The 15377-nt window shown below is 34.3% G+C and overlaps 1 protein-coding gene across 1 annotated transcript; it reads right to left on the bottom strand.

Moving 5' to 3' along the window:
- Positions 1–4352: 4352 nt before the first annotated feature.
- On the bottom strand, positions 4353–7270 carry LOC148619963 (uncharacterized). The gene is made up of 3 exons (XM_088580414.1): positions 6746–7270; positions 5669–5710; positions 4353–4816 (listed from the first exon to the last, which is right to left on the bottom strand). The coding sequence occupies exons 1-3, from the start codon at positions 7212–7214 to the stop codon at positions 4368–4370; spliced, it is 960 nt and encodes a 319-aa protein (XP_088436540.1). The 5' UTR covers positions 7215–7270; the 3' UTR covers positions 4353–4367.
- Between the last annotated feature and the right edge of the window lie 8107 nt (positions 7271–15377).

Raw genomic sequence — 15377 nt, 5'->3', positions numbered from 1 at the left:
AAGATAATTTTTTCAAGCTTTATCGATACTCAACATCCGATTTTGTTTCCAAAATGTATACACATGAAAAAAAGTAATGGAAACTTTTTTAAAGAATTTTATCAAAAAGGCTGATAAATCCACCAAAACTTCAAGACAAAAAAATATAAATGTGGAAATTTGAAAAGCTTTTTGAATGGGCAGCTATTTAACAGTCACGTGAAATTTTGACACATGTTGAATGTTACCGAGTATGTCTGTAAGTGTTTTTTTTACGGAATATAATGTTACTTTTCTAAAACATAACGTTTCATATTTTTATTAAACATGAATTTGATTTCATTCACGCTACTGAACAGCTGATACACACCGGAATGTTACGTGTGTTTGTTTACATGATTGTTTGTTTGTTTGTTTGTTTGTTTGTTGGGGTTTAAAGCAGTAATATTTCAGCTATATTCAGACGATGTACATGAAATGGATGACATAATGAACATGAAATGATGAAATGAAAAAAAAAAGGATGGGACACAAGGATAATAGAGTCGACAAATTTTGAATGCCACTAGAAAAAGGGGGGATGGGTAAGGTCGTGCAATTTAGCCTCCTGTGGCGGAGTGCAAAGATTCCTACTCCTATCGAATACCACAGCAGGGTTCTTTAACGTGGCAGCGAGGAACGTGACATCTTTCCCAACATGGTGCACCACTATGGTTAGCGGTCAGGTTTTCCGTATTATAGCCTGACAACCCCAGCATGTAACATGCCAGGGGTACCCCATTCCACCACCTGGGGCACACATCCCAGTTGCTCTGTGGGCAGAGCGCCTAGCCCCCGGCTAGGTTTCTGAGCACTATTTAGTCGTCTTTTACAAGCTTAGCGCTGCTGCAGGCCTATTCTTTTAACACCCGGACCTGCACGGGTTATTTACATGATTGAGGTGGACAGTAATTTACATACATGTACACACACAAAACCCTGCCCAATAAGTCGCATGCCGCTCATATAGCAATCGAAAATCGACCACAGTTGTGGTCTCAAGGCCTGTTAAGGACGTAATAGTAGAATTTTGGATTCATACGCCTATTACATAAAACGTACAACTGTTAGTTATAATTATAAGTAGATGTTCCATCTTTTGTTTTTAATAGAATGATACAAAGCCATGCTAATACAATGTATGCATAAGCAATAATAAACTCATGTAGTAATACTATATATGTAATGATAATTTAATATGATTTGTTATTAACCAACTACCCAGAATACGTTAAACTATGTCAAAAACTGACCAATTGATATGAATTCAAAACGGGAATCTATACGGGACCAATATGAAAAAAGAGAGCCAATATGGATCAAACCAGGGCCAATATGGCTTCATAACTTCCGGTCGTTTGACACCGCCAGCAGACGGACATTTTCCAAGCAAACTAGAATGGAAACGAATAGTGAAAAATGCAATAAACCAAACTCACGATTCCGATTGGAATAACAGAGTTTCAGATCATGAAGATTTTTCTCGCTTTAAACAGATATACAATTTAATCTCAGTCGCTAGAGTATGGTCTTATTTTTCAAACTGTATGGAACTGAAGAATGCATTTTTCATCGCCTAACTGATCTCATCTACACCAAAAAGACACATTCAGCCTTGCAAATTATGTACTATTACATCTCCTTTACTCGACATTAGGTGGGATTTACTAATCGAGAATCTTCCCTTCCGCATGAACTCTATATCGAATTGAGTGAGTGCGATGACGAGTCACTGTACTGCATAATGCTTATTTCAATTTGACCCTGTAATAGGTTTCGGTCAATCATATTGGCCTCGACAGTCGTATTGGCCCTCGGTGATGCCTTGGGACCAATACGACCGCCTCGACCAATATGACAGACCTCAAACCTATAACTGGGCCAATATGAAATTACATATTTATTAACATATTACATGCTTTATGATTGGTTGGTTTACTTTGAACAAACCTGGTACCTGACGTCATTAACGTCGATTAATCCGATTCAAATTATCCAAAACAAAATAATGCTTTTATAATGAGTGAATTATTAATGTTTGGACTTAAATTATAAGGGATGTTTATAATTTTAGACAGATTATACTCAATAACCTGGTTATGGTTTTTTATGAACCTGGCTATTTCGTGTGACTTGTTAAAAAATAAAAAAAAAAAAACATTCCTTAAATAATACCCATCTTAATGTTATTCATAATTCCAGCAAACTTTTCAGTAAACTGTCCCATGTTCATTATACGAAACATAAGATATTGAACGCCTAAGATTGTATATGTCTATCATCATAGACGCATGTCTATATTATAGCAAATATTGATGTTTTGAATGTCTTCGAGATATTTTTGATGAATTTCTTGCGTTTTTCCACTCTTAATCATACTAGTCATAGGCGGGTCCAAGGTGCACCTGCAACCCCCTCCCTTTAAATTTTGGTTGATTACATAGCAAAAAAACAAAAAACAAAAAAAACAAAAAAAACAAACAAACTGGAAATCACTTGATGACTCCTCCTTAAGCCAATCAACGCTCGTTTTTTTTCAAATTTCTTTATTCGCCACTGCTGGCAAACGAAATCATAGAGGTACTTTGACGAGCGAATGTAATGTTATTTACATTTCACGTGTTTCTTGTTATTACAGTTTGTTGTTACGTAAAGCAAGAGAAAAACGTTGTTTTTTCATGAATTATGAATGTTTTTGGACACATGTTTCGGATTTTTATTCATTTTGTAAGTGGCTGATTCAATTTAAAAAACTGACAAAATCGGGAAACTTAACTGCAGTTCGAATCATAAAAGTACACAAATTTCCACTCTTTATCATACTGGTCATTGGCGGGACAAGGTGACCTGCAACATCCTCCTTTTAAATGTTGGCTGATTATGTAGCAATAGCTCTATTTTTTTTTTAATTTCATAAATGTTTATTTTTTTTTCAATTAAATACAAATAATATGCTGTATCCTGCTAATTTCCGACTTATTATTTTTAGTCGAAGCGATAGCTTAAAAAGCCATGATTGTTTAAGATAGTTACATCGTTGTAACAAATATTATCTTTAAAAAAGATGGCCGACGCAGATTCTTGCTTTGTTTATACCAATACGGATTAAGATTTTATTGGTGAACTGTGTGATCACGTAGCTAGTATTTCAATTATCTTATTGGTTCAACAAGTTTACTATTTCCAATTGTACAATATTAAAAAAAATTATTCAATATATAAAAGTGATCGAAAATATTCCAGACACCAACGCCCCCAATGGAGCCTTAATTTTCACGGTTGCTACCACAGTTGTCCATTGAAATGTGATATTGTAAGCTTTCGGTTAGGTTGCCATGTTTTAGCATCATGGATGTCACGTGATGTCAAAGCGAACTCAATACCGACTACGTCAGAAAAAGAAGGTAACCAATTAAAATACAAAAGAAAGTTAAGTGTAAATTAACTTGCAGTTGTTTTATTTTGGTTTAGTAACGATGCACATACCAGTACTGTCTAATTGGAAAATAACCTTTCTGCATTATATTCTACTGACATAATCTTGCTTCAAAAAAAAGACATATTTTTTTCAAAATTGTTCAAGCCAGTAGTCGAATTATTAGAATGCATGTATTTCAAAAAGAAGACAGTGTTTGCCATAGTTTCCATATCTGTATATTGGACACGATATTATCAATTAAGTGAATGCATAAAAATAGCTGATACTTTTTTTATCATTTACCAATGAGCTTTTAGAGCGTATACAAAAATAGTCCTACACAAGTTTTAGAAGTCTTACACAGGTTTTTGTGCACTTGTGTTCTGTTGCTGTGGAAAAAGTGCACATCAAATCTGCAAAAGCGAGCTAGTTTTTGGCAAACATGTTTTCTCTAGTCCTTCATAAAATAGTAACTGTATCTTACTGAATTTAATATTTTTACGAGTTTTGCATGAAAACCCCCTTTTTGTGAAATGTAGGGGATTTCCCATTCTTTTTTACCTCATTGTCTTCTAGGAGCCGGTGTCGCACTGTAGGGTAATTAACTCAACATGATATGTTCAGGGCTATTAGTGTAAACATGCAGTTTTTAGGCAATGCATAGTCTCCTTCAGGTTAAACTTACGGTAGAAGCTCCATAACACATTGAACTTAGTGAAATTAGCAGTAGGGCTTATGGAAAGTGACATTAGTGGTTTGAAGCCTATATTGATTGTTGCTTTTTTTCTCTGGTTTCTTTGCCTGGTCTTTGTATCATTACTTTCGAATCCCGTTTATTGCTTTATCAGTTGTTTTAAGGTGGTTGCTCCTCAACGACAGGCACATGGTGTACCGGTAAAAAGTATTGAAACACACACTGATTTCAAACCTTTTATTCAGAAATCAGCCAACCAGAAAAAGACGATTTTGCATAATGACTTCCTTCAATACTGCCACTATTTTGAAATACGTCTTTTGTACCTGAGCGGAGATAGACATCGTCCCTTTGTTGTAGTGATAACACAATAGTGACCCCAGAAGCCGACAGATCCCAAGATGAATCATCATAATCAGTGAACATTGTCGAGACCTCTTTGTCGTTATGGACAAGATGAAAATTCCCAATACCGCCATTACTGGGATACAGCGTACACGAAAAAGCATACAGGCCAGAAATAGGTGCATTAAATATTCCACTGTGGTTATTATATCCGCTTCCAATATTAGTCTCAACGACATTGAACACCATTACTTTGTGATAACCAATAGCCTCGTTCTGTTTGATGTAGGCATAAAATCCAACCTTCCTATTTGAGTTATCGTTCCCAATCAGAAGTCGCCCTGAAAAAAAAGCAAATTAAATTCAATTACTTCTTATTTATGTGAATAGTACTCCACATAAGAATCATGCAAAATGTGATTCATGGGTAAAAAGCCTACATGTTTTTATTTTTGATATTTTGTTTAAAATGTCATACTAAACAGAAAGTAATATGCGGTTTTATATACAACCCATGTTCATAGGAGATAAAAATTATACAGAATGCACTGTAGATTTCAAAATTAAGGGAGATAACTCTGTAAATGACACTCAAATACAATAGAATCTATTGGTTTTTCAATGTTTATTATCTCCTAAGAGCAGGCAGATATGAATGAATAATTACACATTTCACAATATAGACCCATAAGACAACTTAATTACAAAAATAAAAATATGTAGCCTTTTTTTGGGGTGTACAACATTTTTCAGATTTTGCATGCTTCTTACAAAGACTGCTACTTGAAACCAGGCCCTGATACCCCAGATATTTTGTAAAATTCAAGAATATGTTTGTTACGATTGAGTGTGTTTTTCATTTTGGTGTTTGAGTTTTAATTGTCAAATCACATTGCTTGCTTACACAAACTTTTTTAATGGAACTTGATACTAAATAGATGCATAAAATGATGCAACGATTTTGCTTTGTACTGATAATGCATTTAAAAGATATATACTAAAATGCTTACATTCTATAACACCAAAGACGGCAGTTATTTAACATTGTTGTAATTTATAGCACCAGATCAAACGATTATTTAATGTAGTCTTACATATAAAACTGTTTTCCTCCAAATATTACCACGTTTGAAGAAATTCGTACATGTAGCATCAAATTATATTCATATCAAAGAAACACTTGGGTCACTTACTTTCGTTTCCATTTTTTGAAGATCTGTTTGTAACCGTATTTTCTGTGTGAAAAAATAAAAGAAATAAATAGAATAATAGTTACTTTAAATTTTGATATCAACAATACCATGTGGAATATCTTGATGAGCGGGTCAGTGTCAAAAGTTGTATTGATATTTACCTGTGTTTTCTTTCTGTTCTAGATCAATATAGGGCATAGAATCGTCATTACTGTTTTTAAGAGTAATCCCAAAAATTTGAATAAAATGGCGAAATTGGGTTACCGATAAATAGAATGATAGTTAGCTACGATTTGATACTAACACGTTATTCGAGATACCGGTATTCTACATGGTACATGGTATGTAAGTCTCGTCACGCGACAATCGTGGTTTCATGGGAATTTGTCCTAATCTATCAATTGAGTGCTTTGAAAATTGTCATTTACAGAGCGTTGAGATCAGTACAAAAAAGCACATCATCTTCCTGTGCAAAAATACCGATAAAGATGACAAAAATATATATTTCCTCATGACTAAGGTATTAGGAAAAGCAATAACAATTGAAAGTGCATTGTAACAAAAAGTTTCGAGATCCTGGAAGTAAACAAGAAGTACAGATCGGTCTTCGGATTTCAATATCTTCATGATCAGGAATTCCAGTAAAAAATTGAAACAAGAAAGAGACTTACAAACCTACTTGTCAGTAAAATTAAAATTAATTTTAATCAGCTACCTGTATCAATAAAAAATGGATTTCTTGAACTTACTTTTTAGTCACTCAATTGTTCTTATCAAAAAGGAATCAAGGGAACCAAGGTTATAGCGGTAATCAAAAGAATGTAATCCAGGGACAAAGACCAGACATGGAATACAGACACACACAACAAAGAACATAAAGTAACTAAAATCATACATACAAAGTAACAAAAGCAAATGAGGAACTCGGACTCCACTAAAAACTGGGAACATGGACCAGGTGCACCGGTAGGGTAAGCGTCCTCACCTTTTCTAGAAACACCCGCCGAGTTGCTCATAAAAAGTCAGTCCGGAGTAGGCAAAGGAAAGGTATATAAACCCTACAGAAGTTATAAATACCATTATCATTATACAGCTCCCTCCTATCAACTCTCTGCGATTTTTCATTGCTGTTAACACCACTATTCTCCTTGTCAGCTACATAATTTTGTCGGTAAGTGGACATCCAAGAAATAGTTTCAGGTATTTTTTTGGTTAGTTTTTCAACATATTCAACCTTAGATTTTAGTACTGATATTTCATTGCTTTGCTGGTGGATGGTCTTTGTAAGTTCGGTTATTTCCTCTCGCTGCAGTTTCGTCTTTTTGCTGTTATGTCGGACAATATCGGAAAATTCATTTATCAGTTTTTGTTTGGTCACCATATTTTCCCTTTGCTCATGAACAGTTTTGCTTAGCGAATCAATTTTCTTCTGCTGAGTCTCCAATAACTCCTCCATCCGAGAAATTCTCTCCGTATCACTAAGCGACTCTATGAGTTCACACAAAGTTAAAACAGCACAAATAATAACCAGACAATATCTCGCCATGTTTGCACTATATACGTAGTATTTATTGTACGATAATTCTTATCAACTGAAACAAGTCCTAAATTATAAAAGGAAGAAGGAACCTTATAATTCGTGACTTAACGTAAGATAGTGAAATAATAGAAATATTCCCGATGTCATAAGACCAAATGCAGGACAGCACATCACATTTAAATAGAAACACAGGAAAGAATATGATTTCATTACAAGGCATTTTATTGACGTAATCCTACAGCAGGGGACATTACTCCTTGAAATAAGGGATGTGTTTATATTTAGGTTACAGACCACCAATTCAACCAATGAGCATTTGGAACGTACGCAAAAATAGTCCTACGCAGAAATTACCCCTGTTCCTCATAGTGCTGTGAAAAAAGTTCTCATCTCATTTAAAAAATTTAAACAGTTTCTGAAAGGAAAAACATTTCTGTACATTTTATAGGTGCATTTTGCTTCTTGTGATGTGAAGCCTAATCTCCATAATGATTTCTAAATATACCCCTATCTTGTGAAAACACTGGGATTTCCCATGCTTTTCATAGACACTTCACTTCCGGTGACCAGTACTGCACTGCAAGTCTGCTAACCCCACATGCCATTCTGAGGATTGTGAGCTGACATATGTAGAATCATGCTGATATATAGTCCTCTGCAGGTTAAAGTTAAGGTAAAGTCCAGAGAAGCCATTGAATATTGTGAAATTAGCATAGAAGCCTATGGGAAGTGGAATTAGTGGTTTTTAGCCTTATATCTATATTCAATTTAACCAAAGCCTGTCAAGCGTTCATTTGAAACAGAATAAAACAAATCTTAGTTACTGTAAAAACAACCACAAAAATGGTGCTGTCAGCGAGCAAACGTCATCATACAAAGCTGATATGTTTCATTTCTCTTACATTGTATCATGCGCATATGATGGTGCATTTCCTGTATTTCCAAATGGTACAGAATTGACAATTTTCAAGATGGGAATACATTGTATTAAAATAAAATCTACCCACGAGTCATCATTCTTTGTTTGTACAACTTCATTCAAATTGGTTTAGTCTGGACCTCAATTTTATAATTAAATTGTTCTTACTTAAACTCCTATCGCTGAAGTGGTTCAAGACAAAGTACATTCAATAAACACGTGGGTCCCTCTTAAATGACCCGTATAAATCATTCTGAGACTAGATATCTGAATTCATACCAATCAATGGAGATAAATGCTTTCGCAAATTGTCGATTTATAACACGTCTTGAATGGTATAAATTTCCAACTTTGCCCCATTGTCCCGATCTCCGTTCCCCCACTTAAAAAATTACGATCGTCCCGTGGAATCCCCATTGCATTTGTCTTGTCAAATTTGCGCATTTTTCAAATTATTTATTTTTATTTTGAACTTCTTTTACATTTACACTGTAATTTTTTTTTATTAAATTTAAAATATACTTATTTTTTCATATCAATAAATACTAAAAAATCTAATTTTCTCGTCCTCCCCATTCCAAAACCCAATACCCCAATACACTATCCCCATCCCCATCCCATTTCCCCATATACGATAGAATGGGAAGATTCCCCTATGTAAGGACTGCAGTAATTAACAATATACTCTATTAAAGAATCGTTTATTCCTCATTGTGCAATTCTTATTATATAAAAATTCAGTTATACTCGCTAGACTTTTTCATTACGTCATTGCTACCGAAGACAATGCATCGATATCAGAAATAATTGAGGTACTTTTATCATCGCCATACTCCACCAAAATACGAGTTCTTTCAACTTCCTTTTCAATAGTATGGTATATAAACATTTGGTAATGTGTAACAGATTGTATGCTTTTATCATAAAATTTGCTTCTGCATTGAAAGGCTTGCAAGACCAAAAATATTTTTGCCAAAAAATAGTTAATGACAAATCCTTGGCAGAATGTGACTTCTGCTCGTTTCATTGCCAGTTTGTTGTTTCCGTGCGGACAATTTAGGAGAGTGTGGCCTTCAAAGTTTTTGTCTACTGCTCCGAAAATTAATTGAGTTGGATCACTTTAAGACGAACAATTTATGTTGATAAAAAAGCATTTACAAAATTAATATTACACGTGGCGAAAACCTGGCAAGAAAAAGCAGATCGGAAAGGGTACTTTAGAACATTGTCAGACCAAGCGGTGAGCGAATCTCGAGAGTTTAATGAATTGAGAACACATATTTCATATACAATTTATTTTTTAAAACTTGTTATTAGAAATTAAGTTATTACCAGTCCTTTCAAGAATTAGCAAGCACAGTCAAACCATTTTATATAAAATTATCCTTTAAGTGTCTTATGTGACCAGGATTTTGCTTTCCCTTGTAAAATCACTGAAGTAGCAGTCTTTACACAGATCAGACAGGAAGGTATTCAAGCATATAAAAAACTCACTGAATTTACTTTTATTTTTTATTCAGAATCAGATACAGACCACTTAACCAGTCTTGGTTTTTCATTTGGAGGTTGCGCTTTTGAGATAAAATTTATATAGATTGTACATGAAATTAGCACTTTGCAAAGTTATCGTTCTTGATTTGCAGTGGTTTGATTGGTTTAGAGGGAGATAAATAGAAGCTTTTCTCAAAAGCGCAAATTTGAATACAATATTGATTATTGTAATGTAAAAATATAGCATATGTAAACTGAAAGATCGTTTGTTCGATGGGTTTTTCTACATCATGAATCACTTTATCATTGGCAAGATCTGGATTTTATTTGGTCTGGTACTTAAGGCAGGTTTCACAGTAAGTTCTCACAAAACACTTTGGCATTTTATTAGTAAATCGATTATCTCAAAATTTTCAGGGTAGATAGATCTCTCTGAGCCAAAAAGCAATCAATGTCTCTGATTTTTCCTATCTTTAGGTTTAAACAAAAATATATGGTGATACCCTTATGTTCTTTTTTTAGAAATAGTAACCATGTTTTTTTTGTCGAGGGACCATAAAGGATACAATTTTGGGGGAAGACATGCCAAGGATGATTACACTGTATCACCAAGTTTTATCAAATCTGTTTAGTGGTTTCAAAGGAGAGGATTTTTAAAGAAGGTTAACGACGGACACCAAGTGATGACAAAAGCTCACATGGCCTTTTAGGCCAGGGGAGCTAAAAACTAAATAGTCAGGATTAACTTATACATGTACATATAAATACCATTCCTCAAAACTAGTTCAGTTTTTCTTTGATCCATTGCACTGTTAGTGACATTCCCATCATTAGTGTCCTCGTCACTGAGGAGACGATTTCTTTCCTTCGCAATATCTTAGAAAGCCGTAATAGCGTATTAAAATTTTGACCACTTCTTTCTAACACAATAATTTTAGTTTTCAAAATAGGTATTTCATTGTTTCTGTCGTGGCATCAATATTTCATCAGTCCTGGAAAACTGATGCAAACAATGAACTGTTGTATTACATTTAACAGAATAAAAAAAAACGAAAGATAAACTTTGAATCGCGAAACCAGTCTTCGCCATTTTTTGAGTCGTCTTATGTTAATTTCATAAAGCTTATCTTGATCAATTACATACATGTAAAAATGGAAGTTTCCACTTTATAATGGATTAAGTTCTTGGTTATGAAAGGTGACTAAATTTTGACTAAGGGTTTTCTGGCTACAACAGGGCATACTAATAGAGAAACGCAAGTTTCGTTCGAATAACCTAAATATACGTGACGACAAATAAAAGCATAATTTGTGAACATGATCGAGACAATAAATACCCCGTACATGGACCGTACATCCATGTAATTAAAAAACATAAATATCGGTGCCATCAGCAAGCAAGCTTTTCCTCAGATCTTTAAGTTACAAGACTCATATTTGTAATTCGTTGCGTACATAGTTGTCTCATTTCACGCATATACATGTAACTGCAAAAGGCATTATGACATGCCTTAATGGTGCATACCCTATACCTTCAAATTGCATCTAACTCACAATTTATCTTGCAGTTGCTATGGTTGAAATATAAAAATAAAAAGCTAGCCACGAGTTGTCTTTCTTTGTCTGTACATTCAAATGGGTTAAGCCTGAATACTTCAACTTCATCGCTGAGCATTTTGAACTGGTCGTTGGAGGAGTTAAGGACAGAGTACCTTCACTTTACATGTAATTATATCTTCAATGATATTGGAAGATCAGCTTGAAACTGAATACACCAAAGATACCCGGATATATTTCAATCAATGGAAATAAATGCAAATTGTTTATTTATTACCTGGGATTGCAATTCCATGCCATATAATCTATTAAAGGATCGTTTATTCCTCATTGTGGACTTCTGATTGTATAAAATGCTCAGGTGTACTCGCCTGACTTCTTCATTACGTCATCGCTACCGAAGACAATGCATCGATATCAGAAAAAAATCGATGTACTTTTATCGTCGCCATATTTCAGAATGCGTAAAAGAACTTCTGTCAATTTCCTTTTCAATAGTTTAGCAGTTATATGTAAAAAATGTATGACATTGTCACAAAACGGGAACATATGGTTTCTGTACTGAAGAGCTTGCAGTTTAAGTTCTGCTTAAGCACATTTTATTTGTTGATAGAGGGCGAAGGAATAAAGTCATGGCTTGGAAGCACTGAGAGCCTGTTTAGTCTTATAGAAAGTCACGTTTTTCAGAACTTCCCGTACAAAAAATATTTTCGTATCTTCTTTACTAAAATCGTATGTTATAACGTCTTTAATAATTATTTAAATTCAGATCCTTTTTTCCGTTTCTGACATGTCATAAGAGTAAGCCTTCTGGCTTTAGCCTGAAAGTCCGAAGGACGAACACTAAGTAATACCGATCTCAAAGATGTTAGAACTGTCAAGCAAATTTTTGGTCGTTTCCTCCGTGGTACTCGAATTCGTACCGCTGTGACATCTATGGCAAAACCGCCTGCATTAAGTCCAGCGCCCTAGACCATTATATATTTCAATAGAGCAGTGTAGCGAATAGAGTCGTCACATTCTGAGACGTTGTGTAATAGTGATTTGTTGGTCTACACACGTACACAAGTAAGATCATACTATTGAAATCATTTCCACTATGCAATGATGATACACAAAGATCAAGGTACAAATACTTCCCACACTTCCATTTGATACTTCAAAAATTTATATATACTTGCAAAAAAATTAAAACAAACAAGCGTATAAAGGGAAAATAGGATGGTACACTGGTGATTGATGATGCGAGAGTCTGCTAAAGACGTTTTGGCTGTCTTTTGAAATACTCTTAATTTAATAATTATTTGATAAATTCACACAATAGTCTATACTAAAAGATATAGCTTTGATCTCGAAAACATATTTTCTGTATAAGAAAATATGATTACAAAAGAAAAAATAAGCTGACAAATCATGGACAGAATATGGCTTCTATTTGTTTCAGCTAGTTTGCCACGGATCGCCTTAAGTCTTTTAATTGCAGTATTATTGTACTTATATTGTACTTACAACGCGAATTGCATAAACAGTTGTGCGAATATAAAAAAAAAACGCATAGAATGTTACCATGCTTATTTTCTTTAAAAATAAAATATTTGCTATACCGAATTTCGCGAATAATTACTGATCTTGAAATAAGTGAAAATAAATACGCCGCTTAAGTTAGTGCAGTTGTAGTGATTTTTGTAATCTGTTGTGTTTTGTCAGTCTTAATCTTTTTCTTTTTGTTCCAGTGTATGAATACACTGTTTCTTTTTGAATATTTGTCGTTGCATTCTGCTCCATTTTCAGGAGTAGGAACACAGAAAAACAAAATTTGTTTATTTCAATTTGCAAGGTTTAAAGTGTGATGTACCTCATGAGTATCCAATCATTGGTCACTGGGGAGTGGGGGGGGGGGTCAATACAACCTTTTCACACTGGCTAAATGGTCGCAAGGATAACTTGAGGAAAGAACCTATTTCTAAATGTCCGTAAGGGTATTATACTCCTTATTCACGATCTCGAGGGATGTAATGCATAAAATATTGTGATCGAACAAAACATTCAGTGGGCTCCAAAACAACAAAAAGAATCGAAAACGTATTCGGACAAAATATGTAGATATTTTCGACTCGCCAATGGAATCAACAACTAAGCACACCTGGATCTGTTTTTTTTTCACTCAGTAACGCCATTTACTGTGAAAGTTCTTTTTTGTCGAATTCGTGGGTAACATTTTCGCAGTTTGGGGGAAAATGCCCTGTTCTTACATTCTTCACTTTGTGAATTTGACAACTCTCTCATATAAACAAAAGGAATATTTTTCTTCTTTGGAAACCAAATTTCGTGATTTACCAAATCCACGAAATCCATGAAAATTGGTACCTCCTGGGAACTATGACAAGCGTAGTTTAATTAGGCCTCTTCTTAATCTTATATATATATATAAGGGTCTGAAAAATTCCCAACGACGTTAGAACTGTCGCTTTAGCCTGAAAATCCGAAGAGCGAACACCAAGTAATACCGGTCTCACGAATTAGCGACAAGAAAGGTCGAGAAGCGTCAAGAAGTGACGAAAACAATCAAGATGTCTAGAAAAAGCGACAAGAGGAGAATAAAGCGACTACAAGATACTTGCAAAAAAAATAAACAAAACTAGTGTACAAAGGTAAAATAGGATGGTGCACTGGTGATTGATGACACGAGAGTCTGCTAATTTAAAGACGGTTTGGCTGTCCTTTGAAATAATCTTAATTTAATAATTATTTGATAAATTCACACAATAGTCTATACTAAAAGATATAGCTTTGATCTCGAAAACATATTTTCTTTATAAAAAAATAAGCTGACAGATCATTGACAGAATATGGCTTCTGTTTGTTTCAGCTAGTTCGCCACGGATCGCCTTAAGCCTTCGGTGAATTGTCGATGTTTTTATTTGTCCACTGCTCGGAATTGTTTGTTGAAGCAAACCACTTATGAACAAATTATCCACAGGACACAATTTCTTTTTTTTTAAGATTTCGTAAGCTTTTGTTACATAAGAGCGTCTATTTATAGTAACACGGGATGACATAGCTACAACAAAAAAACCGAGTGGAAAGGGACTTTAATTTTAAGTAGCACTCCAGCTAAGAATCATGCAAAATATGATTCATGGGCAAAAAGCCTACATGTTTTTATTTTTGATATTTTGTTCGAATTGCCATAGTAAACAGAGACTAAAATTAAGTTTTTCATATAACCCGTGTTCTTAGGAAATAAAAATTATATAGAATGCACTGTACATTTCAAAATTAAGGGAGACAACTCTATAAATGACACTCAAATACAATAGAATCTATTCGATTTTCAGTGTTGATCATCTCCTAAGAGCAGGCAGATTTGAATAAATAATTACATATTTGTTAATACAGACCCATAAAACAACCGGGCCTAATCTAGACATCGGTGACACGGAGAAATTTCAGTAGATTATGTTTGAAAAAAAACAATATTGAAATTTTGGCTATGTAATCTATGCAAAAACTCCCTTGGCAATGACAAATGACAGAAAAGGGCTTTGCCAGTTAAAAATTAGCAAGTACACTTTAAAAGTGATCACGAAACAAAACATCTTTCTTCCTATGTTTTTGGTTCTACATGTTCATGTAATGCTGCTGCTTTTATCAGCGCAGCGCATCAAGTTAATACAAGAACTGAAGCATAAGTGTGTTAGCGCCTTTGAATTTTATGATACTGCAAATTTAGATAATTAATCTATGATAAACCAGTTAAAACGGTTGTACAAGTCTGACTCCCGGTGTGGTGAATACTCTTGTAGAACTTGAGTACACTGGCAGAGGCATTTCCCCATGCTGGTTAAATACAAAACAAAAATATCATTCATATTAATATCAGAACTTCCGGCATGAATGCGATATACTTAGTCATTGATATGAAATAGTTCAGTCTTTATGAGTTAATTATTTGCCTGTTAAATCAAATTAGACTCTATGAGATGATAAACTAAAATTATTAATATCTTTCTCATAATAATAAGGTACGAGTATAATACTGCCGCTCGATGTACTTCACGCTGAGGGTTACAGTTGGCAGAGTTCCGAATGTACTAATGTACATTTTGTGTTAATCGAACCCAAATGCTGAACCTTTGGCGTTTGTAAAAGTTTGGAACAATTTCTGCATGACTGTCGCTGTTTACACGTTTCTACAACAC

This window comes from Perna viridis, chromosome 4 (assembly GCF_037379345.1).
Source record: "Perna viridis isolate PV_CMFRI_1.1 ecotype Kerala chromosome 4, ASM3737934v1, whole genome shotgun sequence".
NCBI lineage: Eukaryota > Metazoa > Mollusca > Bivalvia > Mytilida > Mytilidae > Perna > Perna viridis.
The sequence above is the reverse complement of the archived record's forward strand: the minus strand, read 5'-3'. Positions and strand labels throughout refer to the sequence as shown.